Source organism: Electrona antarctica (genome assembly GCF_951216825.1).
Source record: "Electrona antarctica genome assembly, chromosome: 14".
Lineage (NCBI taxonomy): Eukaryota > Metazoa > Chordata > Actinopteri > Myctophiformes > Myctophidae > Electrona > Electrona antarctica.
In genome coordinates this window covers 31831797-31849492 of record NC_136795.1, presented here as the reverse complement: position 1 = coordinate 31849492, position 17696 = coordinate 31831797, and the positions used below count along the sequence as shown (strand labels likewise).

The 17696-nt window shown below is 42.4% G+C and overlaps 1 protein-coding gene across 3 annotated transcripts in view; it reads left to right on the top strand.

The window, feature by feature from the left end:
- Positions 1–17287, top strand: part of atp6v0a1a (ATPase H+ transporting V0 subunit a1a) — a 38001-nt gene extending 20714 nt beyond the window's left edge. The window contains exons 13-22 of one of the 3 annotated variants that reach the window (XM_079519964.1): positions 303–469; positions 1616–1706; positions 2931–3049; positions 3275–3491; positions 4247–4354; positions 5719–5826; positions 9687–9704; positions 10158–10275; positions 12079–12250; positions 16010–17287. In XM_079519964.1, the coding sequence (XP_079376090.1) occupies positions 303–469; positions 1616–1706; positions 2931–3049; positions 3275–3491; positions 4247–4354; positions 5719–5826; positions 9687–9704; positions 10158–10275; positions 12079–12250; positions 16010–16097 (1206 nt within the window). In that variant the 3' untranslated portion in view covers positions 16098–17287. Of the gene's footprint in view, positions 1–302; positions 470–1615; positions 1707–2930; positions 3050–3274; positions 3492–4246; positions 4355–5718; positions 5827–9686; positions 9761–10157; positions 10276–12078; positions 12251–16009 lie in introns of those variants that run through there. The other 2 variants (XM_079519965.1, XM_079519966.1) reach the window with 2 other exon arrangements.
- Positions 17288–17696: the final 409 nt, after the last annotated feature.

Sequence of the window (17696 nt, the reverse complement as noted above, 5' to 3'; positions counted from 1 at the left end):
TACTTTTGGTACTTCAAGTGCATTTTGACACTTTTGTACTTTTACTACAAGTACATTAGAATTCACTTGTAACAGAGTAGTTCTTTATGGCAGTATTGATACTTTTACTTGCATCAAAACATCGAATACTTTCTCCATCACTGTTCTTCGGTGCATCTGAATGGTTTTCATTCTCTCTGGCCTGGGATCACTAGCCTGGCTAGTAAGCCAGACTAATATCCCACACGTCTTAGCCAGGCTATGGAATCACAGAGTGTGGCGTTGTTGTTGTTGTTGTTGTTGTTGTTCTATATGTGGTGTAGATGTTCAGCATGGTGTTTGCGGGCCGCTACATCATCCTGTTGATGGGACTGTTCTCGGTGTACACGGGCATCATCTACAACGACTGCTTCTCCAAGTCCCTCAACGTGTTCGGCTCCGGCTGGAGTGTCAAGCCCATGTTCAACCAACGCTTAGGAGGCAACTGGACGTAAGTGTTGGTTTTGATGGGAACGTTTGATATGGTTTTAGTCCTAGTCTTAATTTGAATGGATTGTCATTTAGTTTTAGTCACATTTTAGTTAGTCAACTGACATGTTTTTGTGTTTAGTCTAGTTTTAGTCGACTAAATCTACAGTTGATTTAGTCGACTAAAATGTATTTTAGCAGGCCTTGATGGTGTCTTAATGACATATTTTAGAGTTGGTTGCGTGCTGAAAATAGCCGATCTACAAGCTCACAATGCGTCACAGCGTGAAGTGTTGAGCACGTAGATCTGCTATTTTCAGCATGCAACTAAGGATAATTTGACTTGTCTTTTAGTTCTCTCTTCTTCCTAACATTGTAGTCATCATAGTTTAGTTTTTATTTTGTTTCATTTTTATTCAGTTTTCCTCAGTGAAAAAAGGTAGTTGACGAATATTGTTCGTCAAGTGTTTCCTTCCATTTTGATGATCTATTTTTGCATAGTTCCCTCAGACTCGGTCACAGTTTCTCTGATTGCTTGCCTTACTGCCATAAAGTTCTGGATGTCGAATAACATCCTTATGCTAAATAACTCTGAAATCTGGAAGTTCTATTCTGACCTAAACTTCTCAAAGCACTGCCATTGAAAATTAATGGCCTGTTTTTTTTAAATTAAATATATTTTTTTATGCCACGATTTTGCAACCCCTTTTTTTCCACCCAATGTCAATTATCTAATGTAATCCTGGGCGCTACACTTCCTCTGCCAACCTGGGGGGCAGCGGACTGACATCATGCTTCCTTCTATGCATGAGGAGTCCAAGCTGCTTCTTTTCACCTGACAGGGGAGAGTTTCCCTGGCCGGACGTAGCGCGTGGAAGGAACACGTTATTCCGACCAGTTCCTTTCCCCTCCATCAGGCGCCCCGGCTGGCCAGGGGGAGGTAGTTTAGAGACCAGGATTACTGCATGTTTTTTGTGAGGGTACCTACCCTAGGGGACACGGGGAGAACATGCAAACTCCACACAGAAAGGCCCTTTCGCCAACCCCGCCTCGGGTATGGGCACTGATGACGCGGAGGAGGGAACACGCCCCCAGCACCTACAGCGTCCCCAGCAGGAATCGAACCCAAGACCTACTTTCAGTTGCTCTATGTCCTTTCTCACCACAGGTTCAAGGACCTTGAAGACAATAAAGTTCTGCAGTTGGACCCAAATGTTGACGGTGTCTTTCTGGGGGCGTACCCAATTGGCATTGATCCAGTGAGTTGTTTTTTTTCTTCATTTATGTGCATGAGGTCTCAAAAGTATTTGGCCATCATTGGGTATGTACAGTTGGAGGCCATCGATATTGTCCTTTTCTTTTTGCTGAGGTTTGCGTGATCTGCGCAAAAGGACAGTTAACCCATTTTGGGCGGGAACCCCTTTTGGTGTTTTAAACATTGTTATAATTTAGCTATTGAAAAATAGCAGATCTACAAGCTCATAGCGCGCCACCGAGTGGCGCGCTACGAGCTTGTAGGTCTGCTATTTTTGAAAAATCGTGAAAATATTTATTTCAGAAAACTGGAGGATTTAGAAGGATTTTTTTTAAATGTTGAGGTCAGGCCTAAATGGGTCAAATGATAAGGGACAATATCGGTGGCACCCAACTGTACTTGCCAAAATAGTTTTTACTATAATAAAGGTGACACTGGGGCCTTGTTTAAGTGATTTTTAGCACATGGTTTAAAAGTCCCTTGAGTCCAACTCAAGCAAACACATTTCTGCTGAGGAAAAAGGATGTGATTGTGCACATGGGAACACAAGAGCAACAGGTCTTATCAGTACTTTATGTGCACTCATTCACCAATACAGAGGCAAATGATACCGTAAATGCCTGCCTCTCCCCCCAAAAAAGTAATCACAATTTGTATTTGTGTTAGTATAAATTAAAAAAAGCATTTACATAGTGAGTTACAACATGTGTTATATAGTAGAGGATATGTTGCACACACATGAATATAGATCTTTTGACTTTTTGTCCTTTGTGGGGAAAAAAACTAAGTTTTTAAACCACTGTTCTAGTAAAACAAAAATCAACATTACTGATGTAATGTATGTACCACATCCTGTAGGCAAAGAAGATGCGGGAAAGAAATATGTATTATTGCCCCAGGCAAGTGGGTGAGCATTAATGTTGTAGATTCTTTAGCCCAGCACCCACCAGTCGATGTGGGTTACCCAAGTTCTCTTTAATGTTCTTCTGAAGTAAAAATAGACTTAATTAACCCATTCAATCCGGGGAAGCACCTGTGTCATTTTAGATTTTTGTGTTGGCTATTCAAAAATAGCAGCTCACAGCACGTCACTTAGTGCCATGGCCCATGCTGCAAGCTTGTACATCTGCTATTTTTGGAACATTTTAGAAAAATGTTTGAAAAGGCTAGAATCTGCCTCAGGTCTTGATAAACCCAAGAGCGTTTTCTTGATCTGTGTTTCCCACAGATCTGGAACATTGCCACCAACAAGCTGACGTTCCTCAACTCATTCAAGATGAAGATGTCCATCATCCTCGGCGTCATCCACATGCTGTTTGGCGTCACGCTCAGTCTCTTCAACCACCTGTGAGACATTTTCAGCAGCTCGTTTCTCTCCCTTTAGAAATTCAAAATCTGTCCAATTCTACCAGTGCCCTCGTCAAGGAAAACATTTAGAAAGGGTCATGAAAGGAAGACTTTGTAACCTTTTTCTAGTGTTTCTAGTCTTTTACTTCTCTTTCTTAATATAAATTATTATCTCTATAATAATACGTTTTAGTGACAAACCACTGCCTTGTGCTTCGCATTCAGATACTTCAAGAAACCCCTGAACATCTACCTGGGTTTTATCCCAGAGATCGTGTTCATGTGCAGCCTCTTCGGCTACCTGGCCCTGCTGATCTTCTACAAGTGGTTGGCGTATAACGTCCGTAACTCCAAGGACGCCCCCAGCCTTCTGATCGCCTTCATCAACATGTTCCTCTTCAGCTACAACGACCCGAGTAGCAAACCTCTCTACAGAGGCCAGGTTAGTAGCACACCTCTCTACAGAGGCCAGGTTATTAGCAAACCTCTCTACTGAGGCCAGGTTAGTAGCAAACCTCTCTACAGAGGCCAGGTTAGTAGCAAACCTCTCTACAGAGGCCAGGTTAGTAGCAAACCTCTCTACAGAGGCCAGGTTAGTAGCAAACCTCTCTACAGAGGCCAGGTTAGTAGCACACCTCTCTACAGAGGCCAGGTTAGTAGCAAACCTCTCTACAGAGGCCAGGTTAGTAGCAAACCTCTCTACAGAGGCTAGGTTAGTAGCAAACCTCTCTACAGAGGCTAGGTTAGTAGCAAACCTCTCTACAGAGGCTAGGTTAGTAGCAAACCTCTCTACAGAGGCCAGGTTAGTAGCACACCTCTCTACAGAGGCCAGGTTAGTAGCACACCTCTCTACAGAGGCCAGGTTAGTAGCACACCTCTCTACAGAGGCCAGGTTAGACGTAGCATGTTCTCGCCTCAATCCATCCATATGAATTCAACACTTGAAGCTGCAATCCATAACATTTACAGTATGTCCTATCCGAGTCTCCTGTGCTAGAGCTGAAATCCCCGCTGCTAAGCTAAGAATGCCTGCTTGGGTTCCTACCTGAAAATCTTATCACCAATCACTGCAGTTGTGTTAGTTCTGTATTGTATTAACACGTTAAAATCTCAACAATAACAAATAACCTGGAATGGCCATACTGTAGAAATTCTACAGTAATCCTAATGTCTTTGTTTTGGTCTTTGGTTGTGCAGGCGATCCTTCAGTCGCTGTTGGTGATCATTGCCGTGTCGTGCGTACCCTGTATGTTAATAGTGAAAACTCTGGTTCTGCGGAGACAATACCTATGGAGAAAAAATCTGGTAAGAATCGAAATATTGCACGTACCGGTATATAAATATCTGTAGTTATTGATGCTCGCTAATCGCATTGTTCATACGTTGACTTGTGAATTTTGAATGGAACTAGGGCTGGGTGATATGGACAAAAATCTAATATTACGATATGTTTGACCAAATATGATATCACTAATATCATATATTGGAACGATAATCCATTTCATTTTCATTTCATTCATGTATATAAACTCTCAAAATAGCTAAAATCACTGATCCATATAAGCTCATAAAATAAGTGAAGTCAACACTTTTGCCACATCACAATATTAAAATACTGTATGCAAAATCCCAGATGAGTTCTAGTCTCATATTATGATATTGATATTCAACAGGGCACACAGAGCTTCATCTCTAACTGATGTCTCGTTCAACAGGGCACACAGAGCTTCATCTCTAACTGATGTCTCGTTCAACAGGGCACACAGAGCTTCATCTCTAACTGATGTCTCGTTCAACAGGGCACACAGAGCTTCATCTCTCTAACTGATGTCTCGTTCAACAGGGCACACAGAGCTTCATCTCTAACTGATGTCTCGTTCAACAGGGCACACAGAGCTTCATCTCTAACTGATGTCTCGTTCAACAGGGCACACAGAGCTTCATCTCTCTAACTGATGTCTCGTTCAACAGGGCACACAGAGCTTCATCTCTAACTGATGTCTCGTTCAACAGGGCACACAGTGCTTCATCTCTCTAACTGATGTCTCGTTCAACAGGGCACACAGTGCTTCATCTCTCTAACTGATGTCTCGTTCAACAGGGCACACAGAGCTTCATCTCTCTAACTGATGTCTCGTTCAACAGGGCACACAGTGCTTCATCTCTCTAACTGATGTCTCGTTCAACAGGGCACACAGAGCTTCATCTCTCTAACTGATGTCTCGTTCAACAGGGCACACAGTGCTTCATCTCTCTAACTGATGTCTCGTTCAACAGGGCACACAGTGCTTCATCTCTCTAACTGATGTCTCGTTCAACAGGGCACACAGTGCTTCATCTCTCTAACTGATGTCTCGTTCAACAGGGCACACAGTGCTTCATCTCTCTAACTGATGTCTCGTTCAACAGGGCACACAGAGCTTCATCTCTAACTGATGTCTCGTTCAACAGGGCACACAGTGCTTCATCTCTCTAACTGATGTCTTGTTCAACAGGGCACACAGAGCTTCATCTCTAACTGATGTCTCGTTCAACAGGGCACACAGTGCTTCATCTCTCTAACTGATGTCTCGTTCAACAGGGCACACAGTGCTTCATCTCTCTAACTGATGTCTCGTTCAACAGGGCACACAGAGCTTCATCTCTCTAACTGATGTCTCGTTCAACAGGGCACACAGACCTTCGGGGGGATACGGGTGGGTAACGGGCCCACAGAGGACGAGGCGGAGATCATTCAACACGACCAGCTGTCGCAGCACTCAGACGATGAACCTGAGGTGAGCACAGGACGGCACCGCCCTCCCTAAGACCGAAATAATCCCCCTCTGCTTCTGACAAATACACAGCAAAGCCCTCAATGTTAGTTTGACTCTGAAAGTGCAAAACAGACCCAGGACATTTTGCTGTGTACAATCCATTGTACCTAGTTGTTAGAGGAGCTTTAGTCCTAGCAGCCCAGTAGTTTGATGAAGAGGATCACAGGTGCTTGCTATGGTCCAGGGCAGTAGATGGAATATCCTTGAATAATTCAAGACCTGAGTCGGAAACTTAAAACGGTTGCCTCGTGTTTCCACATCCCATCCACAGTAGCGTGAAATTTGCCTCAATTATGGATGAAGCTGGTGTGGGGTTTGTTGAAACTTAAATGGTCTAGACTAGACCAGGGGTTCTCAACGTTTTTGGCCGGGGACCCCCGGAAATGCTTTGGCAATGTCTCGGGACCCCTGCCCCGCCCCCTCCCGACCCCCAATATAAATTGACTGCTACAATAACCTTAAACCCTTTTGGTGTTTTAAGCATTGTTATAATTTAGCTATTGAAAAATAGCAGATCTACAAGCTCATAGCGCGCCACCGAGTGGCGCACTACGAGCTTGTAGGTCTGCTATTTTTGAAAAATCGTGAAATTAAATTTTTTAAAAAAATCTTTTTTTTTTTTTTTTTTTTAAATAATTTGGGGAACCCTCAAAATAATTTGGCGACCCCCTGAGGGGTCGCGACCCACGGGTTGAGAACCCCTGGACTAGACCACAACTGTGCTCCAGTACTGTATGTACATGCGTCTGAAGTCTTGGTAGTCCGGTCTTACGTTTTAGTGATGTTGTGAGAAGAAATACAATTATCGAAGTGGATTTTGTGTAGTTGTTTACTTTGTGAGACAGCAGTGTGTTCTAGCTGCAGTTGTGGTTAAATGTTATAGCTTCAGGCTCCTCTGGTGAATGTTGAACTTCATATCTGTTTGTTTTGTTTTCTGCACCTCCAAGGCCACAAGGAAGGAAAAGGAAACTGGGCTTTTACAGATTGTCGAGTATTTCAGGTTCTGGCCACCAAGAGCCTTTGAGTTACTTGTTTCACAGTGAACTGGTAGTAGAGTAGAGTTCTTCCTGAAGCATTGTTCTGTCTACTGACCTTTTGGAAAGCAAAGCGACATTCGATATGATTGGAAGTGGCTGTTTATAGAGCTGTTGATAACTATAAACACTGTCTACGCCACTGTAAACACGATCTTTCAGTCTAGTGCTCTTCCTAGCTTTGGCGCTATCTATGCGTTTTAGTTCACAGAAGATGTAAGGCTATTGTCTGACTTCCACGGAATTTATTCTCAGAGCTTTAGAGAGATTGTGTGACTATTCCTATTTATTATCCAGTCCTGTGCACTTCATTCTTGGTTAACCACTTGAACCCTAGCGTCTCAATTCTACCAATCGTAGGGTGCCAAGTATATACCCCTGGAGGACCGCGGTCAGTGAAGTGTATAAGGTTTTAATGTTAAAGAAGCACAGTGCTATGGTTGCACTGTTGCAGAGTCACCATGTTTAAGTATTGCTCAACATGCTTGTAAATGATGAGCGCAGCATAAGGATGTGAGTGGCTGCCTGAAACTTGACTCATTCTCTAGAGTATGTATTTTATTTCCCTTTTCCTTTTATTTCATTAACCCATTTTGGGCGGGAACCCCTTTTGGTGTTAGCGTTACGTTATGCTTTAGCTATTGAAAAATAGCAGATCTACAAGCTCATAGCGCGCCACCGAGTGGCGCGCTACGAGCTTGTAGGTCTGCTATTTTAGAAAAACATAGCTTTTTCAGGATGTAGAAGACATTTTTTAGAATCTGATCTCAGGTCAAAATGGGTTAAGCAGTTTCTTGTTTTACTACTGTACTGTAACCAAGTGACATCACATGATCTGCATAGCGTGTGCATGGTGCATGAGTGTGTTTTCTGTGTTTCATCCACCCTAATATGGCTGAACAGGTTCTCTGGGTTGGCATGGTGCCAGAGCTGCAAATCCCCCACATAAGTTCCACCACAGAGAACGCCCCCATGTTTTGTTGTCGGGCAAGACATCTTGTATGTTATTCATAAAATGGATGCCCTGTTTTATACTTGGTCGTATCATGACAGTTTCACGCAAAAGTAGGATCGGGACAACCCTAGAAAATAGAAGATCTACAAGCTCTCACAAGGTTTACATTCTTGAAAATTTGAAAATATTCTAAATGGGGACACCTGGTTGAAACTGAAAGTAGTTAAGTCTATGGGTTTTATAAATATTTTACCAATGAAAAGTATTAACAAGAGCTTGTGACTAAATAATAATTTAATTATTTTTCCCCCTCATTTCCTGAAAATGTATGGTTTTTGACATACAAGGTTTCCAACTTTCCACCCAACTGCAAAAATGTACTGACCACACCACTAATGCTATATGAGCTAACTCAGCCATTTCCTCAAGTGTGATAGTAGTCAGTTGCCAGTTGTTTTTAAAATAATATTGATATGATATATCTTATCAGAGAAATAATGGAATAAGGAAGAAGTAAAGTAATGTGATTATTACTTGTCTCCCTTCAGTCTGTCTTGACTTTTGAAAGAGCAGTGTGGCTTGCTCGGCCAGCTGTTATATGGGGATAACTCCGACAGGCGGCATCCATCTGCTGTGCATGTCAGAATGGTTATATGGGGATAACTCCGACAGGCGGCATCCATCTGCTATGCATGTCAGAATGGCTCCGTCACAGCATGTCAGGGCTTTGGCCATTCATCCCCGGCGTCTCCCACAGCAACCACAGACACAAACACCGGAGCCAAATGTCCATGACAGGATTCCGGAAGACCTATATGAAAAGACTGGCAAGCGTTGGCAGAATGCTTTTACACCCTAGCATTACTGAGCATGTAGACTGCGCCCCCACTAACATTCAGAACTTGAGATAGTGCCATTACATGTTCTTTGCCATTGAAGGGGATCAATTAATCCCTACGCCAATTTTGTGAGTTTGCTGCCTTCTAAGCAAGGCAAAGGTTCCCAAACCTTTCAGGATGCGACCCCCCAAAATAATGCCACACACTGACAAGCACTTGAAATTGTAGGTATTACATTATTTTTGTTTGACTCGGTTCCACAGATAAATATTGTAAAACTAGCAGCACTACAAGCTCACAACGTCTCACACTGCGAGCTTGTAGAGCGGCTATTTTCACAATGTTTGCCTCTTTCTTACATCCTGTAACTAGTAGTACCTGTGCATGTCTGGGCACCATTTAACCTTATACAGTAATTTCTCCACTAGAGGGCAGTAAACTCACAGAAATGCCCCAGAGTATCAGTCACTTCTAATTAGGCCAGTCAATCTAAGCTAAAAAGGGACATGAGCGCAAAATAAATTGCAATAGTAATCATTCAAGGTTTTTTATGATCCTTAGGGTCATCCAAATAACACAACAAATTGTGAATGAAATACTTAGTGGAGCATGGTAAATTCAGGGGTTGAAAGTTAGGGTACCATTAACAGGCAAGGCAAAACATTTCAATATGTCATTATGCTTTAAGTAGCATGTGACAAATGTGCCCAAATGTGATGACCTCATCACATTTGTGATGACGGCTATGGCCAACCACTAAGTATTTCATTCACAACAACATGTTATTTAATTTGGTTGACACTAAGGATCATAAAAAACCTTGAACGATTACTATTGCAATTTATTTTAGGTCAAACCTTAGATTGACTGGCCAAAATCCATGCTTCCTGCTTATCCTTTTTTAATAATGCACTGTCTGACACCTTTTCCTGACATTATGTTAGTCTGTGCATGTTATTAACCAAACCTAACGTTTTGTCACTTGCTTTCAAGGCCCGGGAAGAGGAAGAGGTAGGACAGGAGCTCATACATCCCAGACCCCTTCTGTCGTAGCGCATGTCCCGCAAGTCTGTCTCTGTCTCTCTGTCCTTACCCATTACATCTGTAGACTGTAACTGTTGTTGTGTGGTGTACTGTACTGTGTGCTTGTGTTTCTGCTGGGGGGGTCCGCTTCTTTAGACTGTAGTGCTTCTTCCTGGCAGTTCCAATCATGTAGAGGGTATAAGATGCACGTGGCGTCCAGTGGGGTAGCTAATTCCTCTGGTTTAAAGGGTGCTACATCAGGCTGCCCATGTTCATATCAAATGGCTTCTTCAATCAATGACATGATGTAACCTCTGTGATCTGAAGAAACATGTAAATTGACCAAACTTCCTTTTTTGGGAACCGTTGTAGAGTTTTCTTTTTTCTTTTTTTCTCTCATATGCTGATGTTTAAATGTCTTACGTTCTGTTTGATCTTCAGTTTAACTTTGGGGACGTGGCAGTGCACCAAGCCATCCACACCATAGAGTACTGTTTGGGCTGCATCTCTAATACAGCCTCCTACCTGCGGCTTTGGGCCCTGAGTCTAGCCCACGCACGTAAGTCTGACACACGTTAAAAACATCCCTCCCTATGAACCTAGTTGCTGGGCAAGCTCACAACACGTTGCACTGTGAACTTGTCCAGCAGCTCTGTTTGGTGCACAATATACAGACGTGCACATTTCAATCAATTCAATCTTTATTTCAGACTTGAGGGAGATCCATATCACAATAAAAACACAATATAATACATTTTTTTTAAAAGGAATAGAAATACACCAAAGTGCGCCAATGGTTCCACAGTCTTGAGGAGAACTACATACTATAGGGTTAGTTAAGACAGCAATGATGTCATTAACTGACTCAGATGATGCCCTGGCCTACACATACATCTATACATACGATGATGCCCTGGCCTACACATACATCTATACATACGACAGCAGAGCAGGTGAGCACCTCAACACTGACAAACAGCTGGCTTGCACTGGAGCTTTTGGAGCTCTGTAGCAGCCTCATACAGTCATTATAGTCAAGGCAAGTCCATTTTATTTCTAGAGCACATTTAAAACAACCAAGGTTGCCTGGGCCATGGCTCAGTGGTCCAGGCACCTTGGCTGGTAATCCAGTCTGGCAGTGTGCCGCGGGTTCGACTCCCGATCCCGACGGCCTTTACTGCATGTCTTCTCCCCATCTCTCTCCCCATTTCCTGTCAGCCTACTGTCTGTCCCTCCATGAAAATAATATAAAATAAAGGCGAAAGCCACAAGAAAAACATAAAAAAAACAAAAAAAAAACAACCAAGGTTGACCAAAGTGCTGCACAGCATAAAAACAAACGGTAATATACAGTAGGGAAAATGCACGAGAAGATACAGTAAAAACATTTTACACGAGTAAAAATAAAAAGTACAGAACAAAACTGTAGAATGGGCGAGCACAGCAACACATGATTAAAAAGTGGGGAGGGGCATATGGTGTTAAAAGGCCAGGGAGAACATGTAAACGAGATTTAACAATGTCCATAGAAGGTGCAGCTTTCACACCTAGTGGCAGGGCGTTCCAAAGTCTGGGTGCAGCGACCGAGAACGCCCGGTCGCCTTTTGTTTTCAGGCGAGTGGGAGGGATCTTAAGCCACTGTCAGTGGGATTATAAGCCACTGTCAAACAGGCTTGTTTGTACTTGTAGCGACAAATTACATTTCTTGTAACCAGCGCGCTCTGACTTCTGGTGCGCTATGCGCACACAGTGGCAAGAGTTTTAACTATTTTTACTTTCTACAAATGCACATGCAACATTTGTGACACAGCATGTTTTCCTTGAGCATACAGCTTCCGACGCTGTCTGTGTCTCTCTCTCTCTCTCTCTCTCTCTCTCTCTCTCTCTCTCTCTATATATCTATATGTATGTATGTATGTATATATGTATGTATGTGTATATATATATATATGTATGTGTGTATATATATATATATATATATATATATATGTGTATGTATGAGACAACGTGTACATGGAAACCCAGGTTCTTACACCTCTAATGCAGTGATTTTCAACCCTTTTCATGTCGAGGCCCATTATTTATTCTGCATTTAAGCCACAGACCACCATTTGAAGACATCATTCTTATGATTCCCTAATCGTGTAGTCTTCTTGTAAATTAAGTAATTCAAATGTTTTACAATAATTTAAGTTCTCTTACATTCTCAAGAGTTAAAGATCTATAAGGGTCCATTTGGTTACCAACTCTCCATTAAAGTTGAACTGGGGACCACCTGGAACCCCCTCCAGGGACCACTGGTGGTCCCTGCGTGGACCACTGGTTGAGAAGCAGTGCTGTAATGTGCGCCCGTCCCATGCAGAGTTGTCGGAGGTGCTGTGGACCATGGTGATGCGCATCGGCCTGTCCTCCCGGAGCTTCGCAGGCTTCTTTCTCCTGGTCCTGGTCTTTGCTGCCTTCGCTGTCCTCACAGTGTGCATCCTGCTCATCATGGAGGGCCTGTCGGCCTTCCTGCACGCACTGCGTCTGCACTGGTGAGTCACTGTGTTATTAGGGCTGTCACCATTACATTGATTGTCACACAAATAATTGCGATTCATGATTTAATCGTGTGTTGTTGTTTTTTTTTTAATTAACATTGGCACGTTACAATTTTTATTTCTGTTTGGCTTTTAAGCCCAAACCACACCAAAGGGTCGAGACGGGACGAGATGGTTTTAGCGTTCGTCCCAGCGGTGTGACATGTCCTGTTGCACGTCGACCCAAGTGGTTCAACTGGTTCAATTCAATGGCCCAAACCACACCAATGGGTCGCCAGGCATCTACTCGAAACGGTTTGGTTGCGAGGAGATGCATGGCGACCTATTGGTGTGGTTTGGGCTTTAGGCTTCGTACTCGCAAATTGCACAGGTCAGGTCATGTCACATGGTCATGTGACAAATAGCTTAAATATACAATGACAATCGTTTTTATTTTTTTATTTCCAAAAAATTTTGCAAAATAGTGGAAATTGTTGTTCTACAAGCTTACAACACGTCACTTCGTGTAGATCTATTAGTAGCTATCTTTGAAAATGTATGGACATTTTTCAACATGGCAACGATTGAGGATTATCAAAAAAATAATTGCGATTATCTCAAATAATTGTGATTAGGCGATTATGTAATAATTGTGACGGGCCTACTGTATGTGTATGTTGCTGTGTGTATCTGTTTTACTTTCTGTCTCAAGTCAACATTATCTCATCACAGGTGAAAATACTGGGTGAAATTATAGGTAGAGAAAAAGAAACGGAATAAACTGGTCAGATATGGGCAGGGTGAATAAACTGGTCAGATACATATGGGCAGGGTGAAATGTAGTAAAGAAACGGAATAAACTGGTCAGATATGGGCAGGGTGAAATGTAGTAAAAACAGAATAAACTGGTCAGATATGGGCAGGGTGAAATGTAGTAAAAAGAAACAGAATAAACTGGTCAGATATGGGCAGGGTGAATAAACTGGTCAGATATGGGCAGGGTGAAATGTAGTAAAAAGAAACAGAATAAACTGGTCAGATATGGGCAGGGTGAAATGTAGTAAAAAGAAACAGAATAAACTGGTCAGATATGGGCAGGGTGAATAAACTGGTCAGATATGGGCAGGGTGAAATGTAGTAAAAAGAAACAGAATAAACTGGTCAGATATGGGCAGGGTGAATAAACTGGTCAGATATGGGCAGGGTGAATAAACTGGTCAGATATGGGCAGGGTGAATAAACTGGTCAGATATGGGCAGGGTGAATAAACTGGTCAGATATGGGCAGGGTGAATAAACTGGTCAGATATGGGCAGGGTGAATAAACTGGTCAGATATGGGCAGGGTGAATAAACTGGTCAGATATGGGCAGGGTGAATACACTGGTCAGATATGGGCAGGGTGAAATGTAGTAAAAAGAAACAGAATAAACTGGTCAGATATGGGCAGGGTGAATAAACTGGTCAGATATGGGCAGGGTGAAATGTAGTAAAAAGAAACAGAATAAACTGGTCAGATATGGGCAGGGTGAATAAACTGGTCAGATATGGGCAGGGTGAATAAAATGGTCAGATATGGGCAGGGTGAATAAACTGGTCAGATATGGGCAGGGTGAATAAACTGGTCAGATATGGGCAGGGTGAATAAACTGGTCAGATATGGGCAGGGTGAATAAACTGGTCAGATATGGGCAGGGTGAAATGTAGTAAAAAGTGCATGCTATATACATAAAGTACAGAGCTAAAAATGGCCGTGGATGAGGCAGTTAAAATAGCAGAAAATAACCAATGTAAGGTGCATGATTTGATGAAAATATAACCGATGTACATAAGGTGCATGATTTGATGAAAATATATTATGTTTGTATAATATATATTTCATCAAATCTCGAAGACCTTTGTAGATTCAAACTGGTCTAGCTTTCTAACCGTGATAATGTCACAATATCTCATCCATCCTTAGAAGCATTGCATGTGGAAATATTGGACCAAATGAAGCTTCTATAGCACAGGTTTCCAGAGTTGTGGAAGTAGAGGAGAATGGGGGGAAAAAGGAGAAAATTACATACAGTATAAAATAATAATAATTCCACTTTTAGCCTGCCGTCCCCTATTTTTGACGTGATTAAATTATTCAAAAGTGGGGCTGCAGCCAGAGGCTATGGCTTTGTGACGTGTCCTTGGCATAGAAAGGCTTAGGAAACCCTGGTTTCCGAGAATGGAGTTGCTGTCTGTTCAGCCTGTGTATCCCACACATCATGACAGGTCTCTAGCTCCCTCTGAAGGTGGATAGACCGTTCCTTTTCTTTTTTTTTTTTTTTTTGCATTTCTACAGCGTCTCATCTAAGTTGACCCCCCACCATCTGATCTCATCCCATCTGATCCCAGTAAAGTAACCAATGTGTAACCTTACTTTAACAATGAGTGGATTACCAGGCAGCACCCGGTGTCTTTCCTGGCCTGGAGCCTGGAATAAGTGGGGCTCTGTGTAGTGTTTATGCAGGCCTGTTGATAATGTAATTTGTACTGTCAGACTGACTGTGACTGCCTGTGACTCCTTGGGTAAAAGCACTGGAGAGCATTTTGTTGGCCCCTCATTAAGGCACTTATCTTGTGTCACTGAATGTTTGCCTGAATTTGTGGTTGATAATCCACTGGCCCGTTCACAGAGCATGCCGGTGTCACATCACTCATCTCTGTAGTTGTCTCTGACATGACAGCCAGATGGTTACCTCTGAACTTACAGTAGTAGTAGTAGTAGATGTTCTTTAGAGAGACAGTTGTTTGCATTGTTCACACACTGCTACCTGTAAATTGCATCCCTATTCTGAGGGGAACATTTGTCAGAAATAACCTAATCTACAAGTTCACAACGCAAAGTGTTGTGAGATTGTGGATCGGCTATTTTCGGCAAAGATATTTGGTGTAGAGGGAAACAATGTGAGGACCAAGTTGACTAAGTATAGTGTGTTTTAAGTGGTTACGGCTTCAGTTCCCTCCCATAAATCTTCCAGTAAGGCAATAAGCTGCCAAAAAGCAAAAAAAGCAAATCAAATGCAATGTTATATCTATTGCACTAATTGCCACAATTTCAACCATTAGCTAGATATTGTCAATAATATAATGCCATCTTGCAGCCTACTGTACCTTCCTACATCAGTCCACCTTCCCAACCCCAGACAGACAGACAGACGATGGAACGGCAAGTATTTAAGGGATCGTCTGTTTGGAAGGTCATCTGCCTGTTACTTAGCAATGAGTTATTAAAAATAGAGCCTGATCGGTTTCCCCTCTGACAGAGGATTAGGTTTCTGGCCCCTGGACTGGGCCCTGTTTTTCTAAGAGGAGCAGAGATGTGGTCACGGGTGCTTCTGCAGAGGCAGACTGTGGAATGGAGAACAGGGGTCATCTGTCGCATAATGCTCAGCTCAGCATTCTGCAGAGTCATTAACCCTGTACTGTATACCAGGCGAGAGCTGTAGACTTCCACCATGAGCTTGTGCTGGCATTTGCAGGCATTATTATAATAAGACATTAAAACCAGTTTCTTCTTATTTGGATTGTCTCTTTCTTTTATAACAAGAAACTAATCTCTCTCTCCCTCTCTCTCTCTCTCTCTCTCTCTCTCTCTCTCTCTCTCTCTCTCTCTCTCTCTCTCTCTCTCTCTCTCTCTCTCTCTCTCCCTCTCTCTCTCCCTCTCTCCCTCTCCCTCTCCCTCTCCCCCTCTCTCTCTCTCTCTCTCTCTCTCTCTCTCTCTCTCTCTCCCCCCTCCCCAGGGTGGAGTTCCAGAATAAGTTCTACACAGGCCAGGGCTTTAAGTTCCTCCCTTTTGCATTTGAGAGCATCTTGGAGGGCGACGAATGAGCGCCGTTGCACAATTCTTCCGGCAGCATCACCACATCGTCACTTGAAAACTCCTGCTGAGTAGTGATCTCTCTGTGAAGTAATGTCGCCACAGTGAGGGTCTCTTTACACAGCTGTAAGATTGACACTTCCCCAAACTTTGCTATGGTCCATCAAACTACCATTTGTTTTAAAGCTGTTATGATTTTCTTTTTTTAGACTTCCTCTTCTGGATCTGCAACATGTACAAAGAGATTTCTTATATATTGAAATATTATCCAGCTGTCTTCTCAGATATGCTAAGTATAATACACAGCTATTCATTCATTCATTTGTCTGCAGGAAAATAGGATTTGTCTTGACACAGCTTAGTGTAGTTTTTTGGTTTCATTATTTCTGTTTTGTTTTGTTTTTGGTATAGTATTATTTATGCTTTTTTTCTCGTTTTTGTTTGTGAATCCTGCTCTGTTTCCTTCATTCTCACTGAGAGTTGCACTACTGACCGATCATCCTAAAATGAGGTGGCCCTTGCCATATAGCTATATGTAAATCCCTTGTTGATCCACATCAAGTGAAGTGAGAACATGAGAGACGGAACGGAGTGTATATTTTCTGTCACCTGTATCATCATGTTATTATATCCTGTTGGTCCCTCTGTCTGTCTGTCTGTCTGTCTGTCTGTCTCTCTCTCTCTTTCAGACTGGTCCTTTACCAACACAGAGCTGCTCAAATATTTCATCACACACGCACATCGCACACGCTACATAAACTAACGATTTGCACAGTATCCCCACACAGCTGTACTGTAAAGGTCCAAAGGGAAACAGCCTATCATATTATTGTATCAAGCTATCAGACAATTATATGAAAAGTAGCACAAGTGAGCCGGGGTTGTGTATCCTAACATTGCAGTGGATGTTTTTCCCCTCGTATCCACTGTTCTCGTCCTGTTCAAATATTAAGATATTACATTTGCAACTTTTGCAATTATCTGATATTCTATACTATAGCACTCTGGGATTACGTGAGATTGTGTTTTGTTGATTATTCTCCCGTGTTCTTCCTCATGTTTAATGATTGATGTTCCTGTAAAAGTTTACAAAGTTGTGAGAATGGACTCATTCCATTGTATGTTCTGCTCACCTTGCAAGAATTGTAGTTAATCTGTGTAAACTGTGTGCTTGGTAATAAACAGATAGGAGCTGGTTTAATTGCTGCCACAATTATCTTTTTTCCCCCCTCCCTTTTTGTCGGTTTATTTAGGCCTACATTAAGTTTCTTAACTTTTAAAAGTTAAAATCTTTGAAATTCAAACATGAGTAGATCGCCCTCTGGTGGTTACATATGGAAAAGTAGCAGACTACCTCATGCAACATGACTCATGAGCCACTTTGTCTATAGACCTGTAGATGGCGCTACAGGACAGGCATTTATGTGATGAGACAACTGTACTTTGCTCTGGCTCTGTTATGAAGGAATGAAGAGGTGGTTTTAATATGTATTGATTATTCATAACACATTAAGTGCTTGTAGATGAGTATGCAATTCCCTCTGCTCTATACTTCAAAGTTTGTGTATGGGAAATGCTCTATGCATATATTAGGGGTTGTCTTTTCGTGG